The sequence below is a fragment of the Triplophysa dalaica genome, chromosome 15, assembly GCF_015846415.1.
Source record: "Triplophysa dalaica isolate WHDGS20190420 chromosome 15, ASM1584641v1, whole genome shotgun sequence".
NCBI classification, from domain to species: Eukaryota; Metazoa; Chordata; class Actinopteri; order Cypriniformes; family Nemacheilidae; genus Triplophysa; species Triplophysa dalaica.
In genome coordinates, this window is record NC_079556.1 from 2,886,330 (window position 1) to 2,900,489 (window position 14,160).

Below are 14,160 nucleotides of genomic sequence, written 5' to 3' on the forward strand. Positions count from 1 at the left end.
CCGTTACTACGGTTGTCTCTCTACTGTAAGTGCTTTATTCTTATACCTTTATTGTAACAGGTAAGTCTTTCTTGTATTTCATTACACGCGTTTCATTTTCCTATCTATAATATATATAACTATAATAATATTATAATGACATGCTGAATTAAAGTGAAACTAAGCTGCATTAATGTATTGTGACCGTTTACACATTTCTAGACGTGAGAACCGCAGGAGCGCAGGGGCCGCGTGCGCATGCGCACAAAACATAACAAATTAAGCCAATCTTCATAAGTGCGTAATTCGCCGGGGAAAAAATCGAATCCGGTGTCATGGAAACGGCTCCAAACGTCACGAGGAGGCGCGGAGACCTGCATCTATATTTGAAATGGATTACATTTAAAGTGTCTTTAAATGGGCGGGGAACCGCTGCCCGTGTGTTTTTTTTTAACTGGTCAGATGTTGCTAACGAATGATTATTACATTTTTCTTCAATGTTGGTTTTCAAAATAAATTGCTTAAAAAGGGTTTAGTGTCCTCATGCATATTCATGTGCCTACTGGAGTTGCACGTAGAGTCTAATCACGTGGTACATGTTGCATTTCACAGCACTGATCTAAGCGGACTAATCACGTTCATTTTTGCTTGCGGCGTAATATATTTTATAATGCATTAAATAGAAAGTGTTTAAAGAAATTTTGTCCCACTATTACTGTCGTGTACGATTGTGTATTTGAGAGTACAAATGTCTCCGATATGAAAGGAATGTTCTGAAATTTGAATGTGCTTTCTGAGATTTCTGAGCCCTCTAGCGCCCCCTAGGAAATGTTACCATCATTACAGTGATGTACAATAGGCGGAGAATCAGAGGAGCGTAGAGAAGAGGGGGATGCGATTTACAGCACGCAAAGAGTGAACTGTGCCGTCCTACAATCAATGCGAAAAGATGGGATGCCTCTCGTGTAAGGACCTCGCGCGCATCATCCGTGGGATGCATTTATCCGCACGCATATTTTTTCAGTGACACGGACGCGAGAGCTTGACAAGGGATGAATTCTCTTCCTCCCCGTGGATGCGCCCTTATCGTGTCCAATGGATCTCCCCGGCATCAGCAATACGACCATGGACAGCATGTCGGGTTCGGGCTTCATTTTAGTGACAGCCACCATCCAACCGGGTTTAAACGGCCTGAACACCCAGGCCAGCAACCACAGTGCTGGGCTCGAGGTGCAACGCAACACCCCGGTGAGGAGTTTGGAGGGCAACTCGATCCTCCAGGGCATCGCAGTGGCTGCGCAGGCGTTGCTTCTCCTGGCTATATTCTTGTTGTCCAGTCTGGGTAACTCAGCCGTCGTGGTGGTCATCATCAAACACAGACAGTTGAGAACAGTAACCAATGCGTTCATAATGTCCCTCTCTCTTTCCGATTTCCTGACAGCCGTTCTTTGTCTGCCGTTCTCCTTCATGATGCTCTTCAGCAAAGATGGCAAGTGGATGTTTGGAGACCGCTTCTGCGTCGCCAACGGCTTTTTCAACACGAGTTTTGGCATCATCTCCACCCTGACTATGACTCTCATCTCGTTTGACCGATATTACGCCATCGTCAGGCAACCGCAGGCCAAAATCGGCAAGAGGAGAGCAATACAGCTGCTAGTGGCCGTTTGGTTATCAGCCGTGGTCTTCTCGTTTCCCTGGTACCTGCTGCGCACCTCTGACAACCTGATGGTGCACAAGCAAGGGTTTTACCATTGCATGTACGTGTTCCATTCGGGCACCTCCAGGATGGGTACCACCTTCAGCTTGGCTTTAATAGTGACCTGTTATCTGCTTCCATTCGCCCTCATGTGCTTCTGCCACTATAACATCTGCAAAACCGTCCGGCTGTCGGAGATCAGGGTGCGGCCGGTGACCACTTACGCGCACCTGTTGCGCTTCTACAGCGAGATGCGTACCGCCACCACGGTGCTAATCATGATCGTATTCAGCATCTTCTGCTGGGGACCGTACTGTCTGATGGGCGTCATCACCGCATTGGGGAACTACACTTTCAATCCTGCCATGGACACCGTGGCCATCTGGATGGCGTGGGCCAACGGTGCCATCAACCCTTTGATTTACGCCATAAGGAACCCGAATATATCCATGCTGCTGGGCCGGAGCAGGGAGGAAGGATACAGGACTAGAAACATCGCTGCGTACCTGTCCACTCAGACGCAGCGCAGGGAGGCGGTACGGACACGGTCGGACCGGATCAGGGACCGGTACGTGAGCCGGCACGGGGCAAACAGCCGCATGTCTTCCTCCAGCCCGGCCAACGGGGGAGAGGTGGCCATGTGGGCCTGTAAGAACCCGGCAGTGATGTTCTGTAGAGATGCCCACCCAGATACCATCACCGAACCCAAAGTTGAAACGGCTGACACCAGCTTGTAATTGATTGACACTTTATAATGACTTTCGTTAATGACGTTTACATTTATGCATTGGGAAGACGCTTCAATTCACAGTGCATTTAAGGTATACGTTTGATCAGTTTGTGTGTTACCTGGGATTCGATCCCACAACCTTTGCACTGCTAACACAAGGCTCAACTGTGCTACGTACATTATTCAAAAGGAATTCGTCGACTCAAAGGGCAGTACTAGAGTGAATCCAAAAGAATTATTTATCAAGAAGTCTGAATGTACGCTAACCAACGTCACATAATGCTTAACAAATAGTTGACTCTCCAGGAATGTGTATGATCATTATTGCACTATTTAGTGTATTTATGCTTTATTTTTATTAGTTATTATAAAGTGTTACTGTGATTTTATTTACGATTTAGCATTTATCGGATTCTAATAGCATCAAATTTTGTTTACAACCAAACGTACATGAAATTTATAGTCTGAAGATGAAAATGTGTGAAGATTAGATCGGAATGTGTGGAAAGTGCCAACATAAATGTCACTCAGATGAGCCTAATGTAAATATTATAACACTGTGAAAACGCTAAAAGGAGTTTACAGGTATCTGTCCTATAAGCCAAACCTTATTCGTGTTCTTCTTTATACCCCTGGCCTGGGGGGTCAATACTCACCCACAGAAAAACAAGAGTGATACAAAGTTATAAAAATTCAAGGTTTCACAATGAAAACAGGGTTGTAACGTTATAATTACTTTCACTCCTTCCATTTGACAAACTCTTTATCATGACAAAGAAAAGCAAACAGCCATTCCCTCTTGATCTATATGTGAACCTGGATCACAAAACCAGCCTTAAGTGGCACGGGAACATTTTAAGTAAAAGACAAAAATACACTGTATGGGTCAAAATGATCGATTTTTCTTTTATGCCAAAAATCATTAGGATATTAAGTAAAGATCATGTTCCATGAAGATTTTCCTACCGTAAATATATCAAAACATTATTTTTGTGAGTAGATGGCCTGCCAAAGTGCCTCTCATTAACAACTTCACAGGCAATTTTCTCAATATTTAGATTTTTTTGCACTCTCAGATTTCTGAGTTTTAAACAGTTGTATCTCAGCCAGATATTTTCCTATTCTAACACTTTATACATCAATAAAGAAAACATATTTATTAATAGAAAGCATATCTATTCAGCTTTCAGATTATGTAAAAATCTCAATTTCGAAATGAATTGATCCATAGGACTTGTTTTGTTGTCTAGGGTCACATATGAGAGATCATAGTTACAGTATAATGAAGATGTGCCAGACAGGTCATGTTTATATTTATCATAAATAACAATATTGTTGAAAGAAGATTATAGCCTAAATCTTTTCAAAGATGACGCCTGTAAATAACAGATAAAACTAACAAACTGCCTTAATTGTTGGATTGTAGCACAGTTTACAGAATGCAGGACTTATATCAGAATTTTAATATTTGGAACGATTTCTATATTTCAATTTCTTACAGGATCTCACTCTGGGACGTGTGTTTATAGTGACTGTAGCATCAGACTATGCCACTTGTAAGTTCGAAGTTAGAATTGTAGGATTGTCTTTTGTTTGAATGTCAATGTAAAGACCAACATTAGCCATATAGAGGGGTGTGTTGTGTTCATAATCTAGCTGGACTTGAAACTAAAGCACAAGGTTTGTCAAACACGATGCCCTCCTGAAACTGTTGGATTGTAGAGAGAGTTTGATTATATTAAGTGTTCATTTTTATTCCTGTTTAAACAAGCTTATCTTTCTGCTGTCATAAGAGACGCAAACATTGCAGAGAATACACACTTGCTCATATTGATACGTTATCATTTTCTCATCTTAACTTATTTTTGGTACATCAATGACATTTCGAAAGAAAGATCAACAATATGTAATGTCTTTCATGAGGTTTGCAAAAATAAAGTTTGAAATGCTTGATAAATTTTTCTGTTATGTAGTTTTTGTGCTGTAGCAATTTTTATATTTATTTACAGCTATTGAAAGATTTTCATGTAAACAGCGTTTCTAGATGTATTGTGGCCCTTTGAGTTCACTGTCAGTTGAATTTCAACTAAATCAAACCTTAGTAGTTATCACATATAAAATAAATTTAGAACTTCTCCTAAACACATGATATATTACTGTAAAATTGCATAAAAGTGAATACGAACTTGTTTTCATTGCAGTTTTTGAGGTCTGAAAAAATACAGAGCATCTTTTCTATTATTTTGCCAATTTCATTTCCTGCAAATAAATGCGAATAGAAATAATATATTTTTTTATATTTGGGAGAAATATTGTTAGTAGTTCACAGAATAAACAAAAAAATGCTACTTTTACCTAAACACATACCTATGAATAGTACATTTTAAAATCAGAAAAACTAACAATGAAAAATGGTCTCTTAATTTTTTCTGTGGCTATATATTTATATTTTCTTAACTAAATACTTAAGGTGTAGATTTTTAACACCTATTGACTGATAAATAACGAATTCAAACATACAAAAGTGACGCAGATATTAAATGACCCTCAGGGTTTATTGATTACTTATTTCACATCCAAATAAATTCTTAAATAATGAAAACTAAACAAACCCGAAGACAAAGGAAACGTACAAAGTAATACAATATTACAAAGAATTATTAGTGAAAAAGATTGAATGGCATCTGATCAACAGGAGAAAAGGTCTAATAGCATAAAATCGCAGTGTCAAGGTCTAATAAAAAAGCCTCGGTCGGAAGAGTTAACAATGACTGTATGTACATATATACAAACATAAACAAAGTAAGGAAACAAACACAAGAAATTACAAGAATATACATGCATGGCAGACAGGTGGCTTTCCTTAAAGTGCATAACAATGAAGTCACGCATCTACAGCTCTCTCTAACAAATGTTATGTTTGGCAGGCCAAAGATTGTGTTTTTGTTGTTCTCTAAAATATATTTGCAATCCAAGTTTGACCTCACAGCTTTCCTGTCAGTACATTTAATACATGTCAACATTATAATACACTTGAATTTTAATAATACTTTATACAAGCTTGTTATTTGATTTAAAGTTTTGTTCATTGTGCTTAAACAGGTGCAGAATGGACACGCAAATAACTTGGCAAAATGATCGAACTACAAGTTTGTGCAGACCAGTCACATACTGTATAGTCCAATAATATACAAGAATCGTTCATTATTCAATTCATTATCCATTCATTTCAACCGTTTCCAAACCCTGACTACACTTTTTTTACCAGACCAAATATGGCAGAACATGGCCTGTGCAGTGGTGTAGCTTCTATACCAAGGATTTAAATTTACCGAAAATCTACAAACATATAGAATAAATGTATCGTCTGGGTAACACTATTAGCGTATGAATGTATACTGTGCAACTATTGCTTTACAGACTGATAAAGTGTGCAGCCCTTTCTGTTCATTCTGTCCTGGGAAAAAATGAACTACCTTTACAAACAAACACTGTCATTATGTTGAAAAGAAAATCTGTTAGATGAAAGAAAACGTTGGCAGATGAAAAAGGTGTGAGTGAGCGCCTGGATATCAGATATAAACAGAGAAGTAGGGCCATCCTCCAATTAACACTTCAGTCGTGAATACTGTACAGTTCAGTTCAGACACGTGTGTAATGTCTCTGCTTCACCAGCGAGGGGCGAAACGTGTGCAGCTGTCTCAGAAATTGAGTTTTGTGATGGGCCTTTCTCTGCTGCTCTCTGTGTTTTGTTTGGTGGGGCGTTTGCGATTGTGTTTCATCTTCGACAAGTCCTTGTCAAACACCTCTCCGGATCGAAGCGCAGACACCAGGTCGTCAAACTCTCCATCCTCCTCGCGGTTCTCTTTGGCCTTTCTGGCTTTTCTTTCTCTCTCACGCTGTTCCTTGAGCTGTGTAAGACATGAATTTTTGTGATTTAGTTCCTATTTTATATTAAGCTTTAGCCTACACCTTGGGTGAAAGGAATAGTTCGCCCCAAAAAAAAAATTTGCCCTCTCGTCATTACAAAGCGGCATGACTATTTCTTCTGCAGAACACAAAAAAAATGTTGGTAACAGAAAACCGACTTGGTCCCCATTGACTTGCATTGGTTTTGTGTCCATTCTATTGCTGTCGATGAGGAACAACGGTTTTGGTTACCAACATTCTTCAAAATATCTTCTTTTGGGTTTTGCAGGTCTAAAATGACAAGAAGGTGAGTAATTGATGATATTTTTTATCATGTGAATTATTTCTTTAATATGTAAGAGAACTGAAATCAAATAAAATGAATGCAAACAAAAATAGGCATTTTGGCATACTCCATACTGGTTATTATTCTTTATAATAAAAAAAGTCAGGTGAAAACCACTGAATTGTGGGATAGATGCACAAATTTCAAAAGCATATAACGTAGAAGATCATTTGCGTTTACAATGCACACAGAAAATCCAAACACCAAACAAACGACATTCAACACACCTAGTAGAAACAGTATTGAAGTGTGCTATTGCGGAAAAAAACAATATTCCCTGACATTGCAGAAACAATATGAAACTACTAGTTCAATTTAAACGGATAATTTACACAAAAATAAAAATTCTGTCATCATTTATTCAACTTCGAGATGTTCCAAATATTTATACATTTCTTTGTTCTGATGAACACGGAGAAAGATATTTGAAAGAATGCTCATTGACTACCATTGTAGGAAAAATTACCTTGTGGAAGATATTTTGAAGAATGTAGGAAAGCAAACAGTTCTGGGGCACTTTTTGACTACCATTATATCTTTCTCTGTGTTCCACCAAACAAAGTCATGTATACAGATTTGGAACAACTAGAGAGTGAGTAATACATGACAGGATATTCACTTTTGGGTGAACTATCCCTTTAAATCAAATACAATGTGCTTGTTGATGTGTTACCTGCGCCTCCATGCGTGCTCTGCGCTCCTCCTCCTCCTTGCGTCGCTGCATGTTTTCATTGTCTTGCTTTGCTTCATTAAAGGCTTGTAGGAACTGATCGAAGATCCCGAAGAACTCATCAGGCTGCATGCGTGTAGAGTCCTCTCCAAAATGATTCACAGCCTTCTCGAACTGCATAGAGACAGATGAGGTAAGAAGAGCGTCCAAATCACAATGTCATCTGGTATAAATAGTGTGTGGATGTAAGACTTTAACGTCAAGAAATCAAATCATTATTTACACATGAGGGATTTTGTTGGAACTGATTTTAGTGAGTAATAAAAGATGATGAAAAGGAATAATAAATATTAATAAGTAATAAAGCAGAGATTTAAACTCTGCAGCTAGATCTGAGCCTCTGTATGAAGACCCATAATTCAGTGCAATGAAATATGAGTAATATAGATATTGTGGAAACATTGAATAGACCAACTTCTAACTAGAGATCAAAGCTTCCAAGGTCTCTGTGCCAACACTCACAGTCTTACCCATTATTTACCAGTTAGAAAAACCAGCTAAGTCACAAGATCCTGAGTCACTTTAGTGGTCCCATGTGCTATTCCACTGGTGTTTGAAACTGATATCTTTGGTTGAGTCCAGTTAAAGATTAAACAGCATGTTTCCAGTGTCTATGCATTACACTAGCCCAATAAACTTGACCAAAGTAGTGATTTAACTCCTTTAGGTTCAAGCGCATGTGCCAGCGCAGAGAGTGAAACATCGGTCATTTCAGACATTTAATAGAAGCTTCAAAGCCTCCGTGGAAGAACGTTCTGTGTGTCCTCGTGTTTAAGCAGCCAGATGGTGTGACAAGCTTTGCTGTGTTCAAACCTGCCATAAACCTTTGACCAGGTTCAGCTGCGGGTTGCTCTGGTTCTTACCAAATCCTTGGCCTCCTGTAGAGAGTCTTCAACGTCGGAGAAACCGAAACCAGCCACAGTGATGAACTGACTGACAACAGACACAAACTTATCGCCGTGGATCTGAGTCTGACCCCTCTGATAGTCCAGCTCCTGTAGATAGACCAGGAAGAAGATAGAAGGTGTGTATTCAATTCAACAGGTGCCAGGTATTAAAAATATTTAATAGTACATTTTTCAAAGATCCAGTGTATGAAATTTAGCGGCATCTAGCGGTGAGGTTGCGAATTGCAACCAACGGCTCACTCCACCGCTCCCTTTTGAAGCACTACGGTGGTTGACACAGAACTAAGATGAATTCATGTATTCGCTTTTTTGCCGAAAGGATATAACTTATTTACGAAACGTGCTCTGTACAGAAGTTTGTCCTTTTAGGGTTTCTGTAGAAACAACATGGCCGATTCCAAGTAAGTGGACCAACGGTGTTTGTAGATAGATATAGCTCATTCTAAGGTGATAAAACCATAACGCTTCATTATATAAGGTCTTTATTCACCCCTGAACACATAGTTATGTTTATTATATTGCATTTCTGTCAACGGATCCTCCAAAAAATTACACACTGGACCTTTAAACCATTAAAGTTAGTCTTGTTGCACTTTTGGTTTGTGAATCTACACGATGCAAAGAACGTCACTCACCACCTCCACGCTTTTTAAGCCAGTACGCAGGTTGTTAATATCTTTCTCCAGCTCTGTCATGCTGGAAAAACCAAAGAGAAAATGGAGAGAAATGATGACAGATGTTTTGCTGGGCAGTTCGCAAATCATTAAAGCCTCCATTTCACATAAAACATATTAACTTCAACCGCAGCTTTGCAGAGTAGGACAACATTCCCATGAAGCAAACTTATTTCTTACTCCTATATCTTACATTTCATACACATTTTCAGAGGCACGGAAGCTCTTTAACTGTCTAGGGATGCAACTGATTGACTTACTTGACTTTGGCCGCTGTTGGAACGTTCTGTAGATCATCATGAATCAGGGCGACTTTAGGGTACTTCTGCTCAAGAATGGTTATCAGGTAGTGCAGAAGGGTCACGTTCCTATGAAGATCCATACATGTGACTTAATAAGATCAGTAAAAAACGTTTTTATCATACTGTTTACTTGGCTGTTAATTTGCTTATGGCGCTGCTGTAGAATGCCTCACATCAAGCAATGATGTCATTGATATCTGTACGCATGACCATCACAATACATTACCGCCCTCTCAATCTCTTCAAAACCGTGGTAAAGAAACGTAACATTACATTACTCACACATCTCATAAGCTAAAGTCCGTCTTACTTGTCAATGCTGGATTTGGTGTCGGCGATCTTATTAAGGGAAGAAACTTTAAAGCCGTAGGCACTGCCCCTCTGTCCTTTGTTCATGTAGTTTCCAAAGGCCAAGACCACCTCCAGAAGCTGTCTGAGGTTCCTGCTCTGAAGAACCTCTTTTGATGCTTTGCTGAGAGCTGAGAGGAACAACAACATCATATTTATATAGTATTACACCTTCATGATCCTACTTCATTTCTGAATCCTTTATTTCCTTTCGTGAGATGTATATAAATACCTTCCACTTTGGGTTTGATTTCTGCAACTCTTTCCACAAACTTCTTCTTGAAGTACAGAGACTGCAGTCTTTGTTGGTAGTGATTGATTCTGTCATTTAAAACAAGTATCGATATGAAACAGTTTCTTGTATGGGCACATATATTGGCCCTTGCACAACACTTATGTTTCTAAAGGCTCGTGCTTAAATGACTTTCAAGATGACAAGACACGGTGTCTATGAAGGATCTGAAAAGAACATCATGTTTTCAGTCCTTCAGCTAATTATGGGTTTAACCAAAGATATTAATATTAACAAATGCATCCCTGCCAACAAAATGAATGCAATTCATGTTGTGTAATTGGGATTTTAGCCGGCGATTGTAGAAATATCATCATTCCCAATTCACGTCTTGTTTGAATTACGTAATACCTTCCCTAACAGCCCGGAGGCACATTCCAAACATGGCCGCCGAGTGGCACGACTTCCGTAAACAGACTTTGGTTTACCTAAAGAGAAACTGCACTTGGTTACCAAATGAAACACGTTGGGGCAGTTTCCCAGACAGGAATTCACTTAAACCAGGACTAGGTTTTAGTAAAATTAGGATATTAAAGTCAAAATGTACTTTACAAACAAACATAACTTTGTTCTTCTTGAGACAAAACAATCACTCTGATATATTTAAAAATGTTTTCGATCAAGACACCTCTAACATTTCCGTTAGGCTTAACCCCTATACAGAAAACCACCCATTCAGTAGGAGACTAGAATCCAGCTGAAATCATCACCCGTACAATAATTTTCCCACGTAACCTCTACATCTGTACTTGTGATGTGACGTGTTTTTAAACAGCTCTGATGAATCTCGTTGATGTGTTGACTGCACAGTTACCTGCTCATCTCATAGAGGAAGCGATCCGCCTTTGCCATCCGCTCCAGTTCATGTTTGTGCTCCTCCAGAAGGTCAATGTCACTTTTCTCTGGCACAAACTTCAACAGCTGAGGGGAGGAGAGAGAGAGAGAGAGAGCATTCTTTAGCAGAATATTGGAAAGCCCAGGCGATGGAGATAAAAGATCTGGAAACCAAAAGGTTGCAGGTTCAAAACCCACAAGGGGTTCTATATGTATAACCGATGTGTCATTGTACTGATGACGAAACCTTGATCTATAACAAATACAAGTGTACTGTAGTGCCTGCAACAAATTTCAAATATAAAACCTATAAACCAGCAGTCCAATGAAAAAATATAAAGCCAGTGATTGACAGTTGATGTTCTTTTATACAGATTTGCTTTAAAGGTTAAAGCTAAGGGGGTGAGGCATGCAAAGCTGCGTTTTATTAGCAAAATCGCTGCATGGCTTCATCTGGCTCGATCGGGTTTTAATCACACTAGAAACCGGCATGCAAATGTGCTCGATTTAAAACACACAAGTGCTCAGGAAATACACAACAGACTTCTTCAGACACGTGAACCCCGCGTTCATGGATAACGTGTGTTTCCTGGTACAATGTCCACGCATTTGGTATGGTTTATATTTCTGATGCAATGTTGTGCAAAGAAGTGAAGAAATGTGGGGAAGAAAATTTGCTTTGGCAACCATGTTTGGTTGACGCGCGTGCAGACACCGTATCGACTAATCACAGCTCTCAAACGCGTGACGTCAATGTACGGCAGTAAAACAGGTTTGTTTTGGACACACGCCACGTTGAGTTATGCGTGAGAAGGCGAGCTGAGTGCCAAGGTATGTGCTGATGTATCTCACCTGCTCTAGCATATCCTTGGGTAGATCTTCCTGTTCATCCATGGTCAACATCGCACGCTTGATCTCATCGTTCGAGAGCTTCAACCTGCAATAAAGAATCGTTTTGACAGAAATCAATATGTAACATTGGTGAAAGCAAGTGGCCTTTAAAAAACAAAGTTCTGTCAAAAACGATGAAGCTGTTATATGGCCTAAATAAATGTTTATGGATGCAGAGACAGTTTGGCAAAGCCGAACATCAGATTTCATTCACAGCTGAAATAAAAATGGGGCGAACTTATGGGAGAGATCGCAGACGTCTCTGTTTATCGCCGCTGCTACAGCAACTAGTGATGAAACATGATGAATCCTTTCAGGGATCATCCTATTAATGACGACGAATAAAACGCTCGGCTGCAATGTGTTTTAAACACGTCGTCAACCCTGACAAATGATCCTCCTTCAAAACTCAACGGCTTATGTAAACAAAGGATTGCTGTATAGTGAAGTCATGCAGAAAACTTTATTACTGTGAACAAAACCTAAACGGTGAAAGATGGTGTCAGTCCCCATGAGTCTCCCAACGTCTAAAAACAGCGAGACCGTTGCATTATGGGTATCTGAGCTACAGACTCACTTTGACAGGAGGATGTTGCAGTTTTGTGCACGTCGTCCGTCGATGACCGATAATTCTCTGACCTTCTTGGAGGTCAGCGTGTCATCTTCAGTTTCTTTCTGTAGAAACAAAAACACAGAGATTGTCAGCAACAACATCACAGACCATTTAAAGTCATCACGGAAACATCTTTGATGATCATCGTGTCTCTCTCACACATCCCTGTTCTGGTATTTTAAACTGGCACTGGACAGGCAGCTGCAGCGCAGGCTGCAAGAAATAGCGTGTTTGCTGAACGTACGAGGGGGGAGAAAAGGGCGGAGGGGATTCGATCCAAGAACACGTGGGATATTCGTTTTTAAGTTGGAGGAAATCTGTCTCCTTTATTCTTGCATAAACTCCATCTGCATGCGAAAGCGAGCGCATGCCACATAACCGACTGAGCTAATTACAAACACATTTAGAAACGCATGCGTATAAACTGAAACGGGTTATATGGTTCATATGTTTACAAAGTTATTTGACAAAAAGGCTTTGATATGTAACATTGGTACAGAATGATACCAAAATATGTCATAGTACTGAAGACACTGTACTTGATACCGTGGTACATGCAAAAAAAGCATGTCATACCATGGTTATCATACTGAAGTGTTCAGAGACAACTTACCCGTCTTAGGTTATTGAACAGAAAATCCTTTATGGCAAGCAAGGAGCAGGAAAGTGTTAGTTAGTGATTTATGTTAAGGTGTAAACATCAGTTCATATGTCAAACAGTGATGGAATACAGATGGTGAGAACGAGAGAGACATTCAAGGAGAGGTGTGCTTTAGTAGTGTACACATGGCATTCGGGACATGCGACATATGTTACTGGTATGTACAGGACCAGACAGGTGTAAATTCTGATAATTCAGGTGTAATTGTATAAAATTGTTTGCTGTACCTGTTGTCTCTGGTAGGCTGAGAATGTTTTCTCAATTTCCTCCAAGTCTAAAAGTTTGTAAACGTTGATGTCGTCCAGGTCGATCCACACTGTGCCATCCAATTTATTCTGTGAGAAAATGTACAATATATATAATAATATCAGTCTCTGTTAAAAATAAACAGGCTACAATTATAAAACAAATTTCGGATTCTACTGACCGAAAAAAAAATATTCAAGTGTGCTGGTTCTTTTAAACTAAATCATAAGAAAGTACAGCTTTAGTCTACTCTAATCACTTTTAGAAAAATACTTAAAATTGAGTATTTTGACTTATACTGATAAAAAAGTCTACTTATATTTTACCCATATTGTACTCTCCTTTGACAGAGATGTACTTTAAATCTATACCTTTAAGTTACTTTTGAAGTAAAAAAAATGTTGTTTTTACTGCTATTAAACTTAAAAGAAAGTATACTCTTATAAAAATAAAAAGTGGACCAATTTAGTTGCAAATTGTTTTGAAATAATATGCTTAGAAGTAAACTAATAATTTATTTATGTTCGTATATTTACTAAATAAAATATACTTAAAAGTACAATAGGGCTAACAAACGCTTAATCCAGGATCCAGAATAAAAGCTTGTGTATACATAATGTGTCTGTGTACTGTGCATATGATATTAACACATACATCTACATCTGTACATAATTTGGAAATATGTAAATGCATTTATTTATATTAGCCAAAAAATTAAATTATATTTAAATGTTTTAGATTTGCTTAAATATATGCATGTATGTGTATGTTTTTATAAATATTAAATTAATATGCACAGTACACAGATACAAATTATGTAAACAACTTTTATTCTGGATGCGATAAATCGCGATTAATCGTTTGACAGCCCTAAAGTAGACTTTATAAACAAAAAAACGGCAAATTTTATCCTAACTAGTTATACGATTAAATTGATATAAGTATACTAATAACATAAAGTATCCCAAAAATGAAGTATATGTCATAAAATTTACTTACAA

The 14,160-nt window shown here is 38.8% G+C and overlaps 2 protein-coding genes across 3 annotated transcripts in view; one reads left to right on the forward strand and one right to left on the reverse strand.

The window, feature by feature from the left end:
• Positions 1-33: 33 nt before the first annotated feature.
• On the forward strand, positions 34-4,348 carry LOC130437263 (G-protein coupled receptor 135). The gene has a single exon (XM_056768538.1). The coding sequence runs from the start codon at positions 1,075-1,077 to the stop codon at positions 2,410-2,412; it is 1,338 nt and encodes a 445-aa protein (XP_056624516.1). The 5' UTR covers positions 34-1,074; the 3' UTR covers positions 2,413-4,348.
• A 593-nt stretch (positions 4,349-4,941) lies between these two features.
• Positions 4,942-14,160, reverse strand: part of daam1a (dishevelled associated activator of morphogenesis 1a) — a 40,907-nt gene continuing 31,688 nt past the window's right edge. For both annotated transcript variants that reach the window (XM_056767603.1, XM_056767602.1), the window contains exons 15-25: positions 13,141-13,248; positions 12,217-12,314; positions 11,601-11,685; positions 10,729-10,835; positions 9,855-9,943; positions 9,585-9,753; positions 9,233-9,340; positions 8,934-8,994; positions 8,254-8,385; positions 7,334-7,504; positions 4,942-6,316 (exon numbers count right to left, since the gene is read on the reverse strand). In XM_056767603.1, the coding sequence (XP_056623581.1) occupies positions 6,107-6,316; positions 7,334-7,504; positions 8,254-8,385; positions 8,934-8,994; positions 9,233-9,340; positions 9,585-9,753; positions 9,855-9,943; positions 10,729-10,835; positions 11,601-11,685; positions 12,217-12,314; positions 13,141-13,248 (1,338 nt within the window). In that variant the 3' untranslated portion in view covers positions 4,942-6,106. The remainder of the gene's footprint in view (positions 6,317-7,333; positions 7,505-8,253; positions 8,386-8,933; positions 8,995-9,232; positions 9,341-9,584; positions 9,754-9,854; positions 9,944-10,728; positions 10,836-11,600; positions 11,686-12,216; positions 12,315-13,140; positions 13,249-14,160) is intronic.

Bases quoted from the DNA above. Each gene is read 5' to 3' on its own strand.
- LOC130437263 (XM_056768538.1), top strand. From the start codon at position 1,075: ATGGATCTCCCCGGCATCAGCAATACGACCATGGACAGCATGTCGGGT.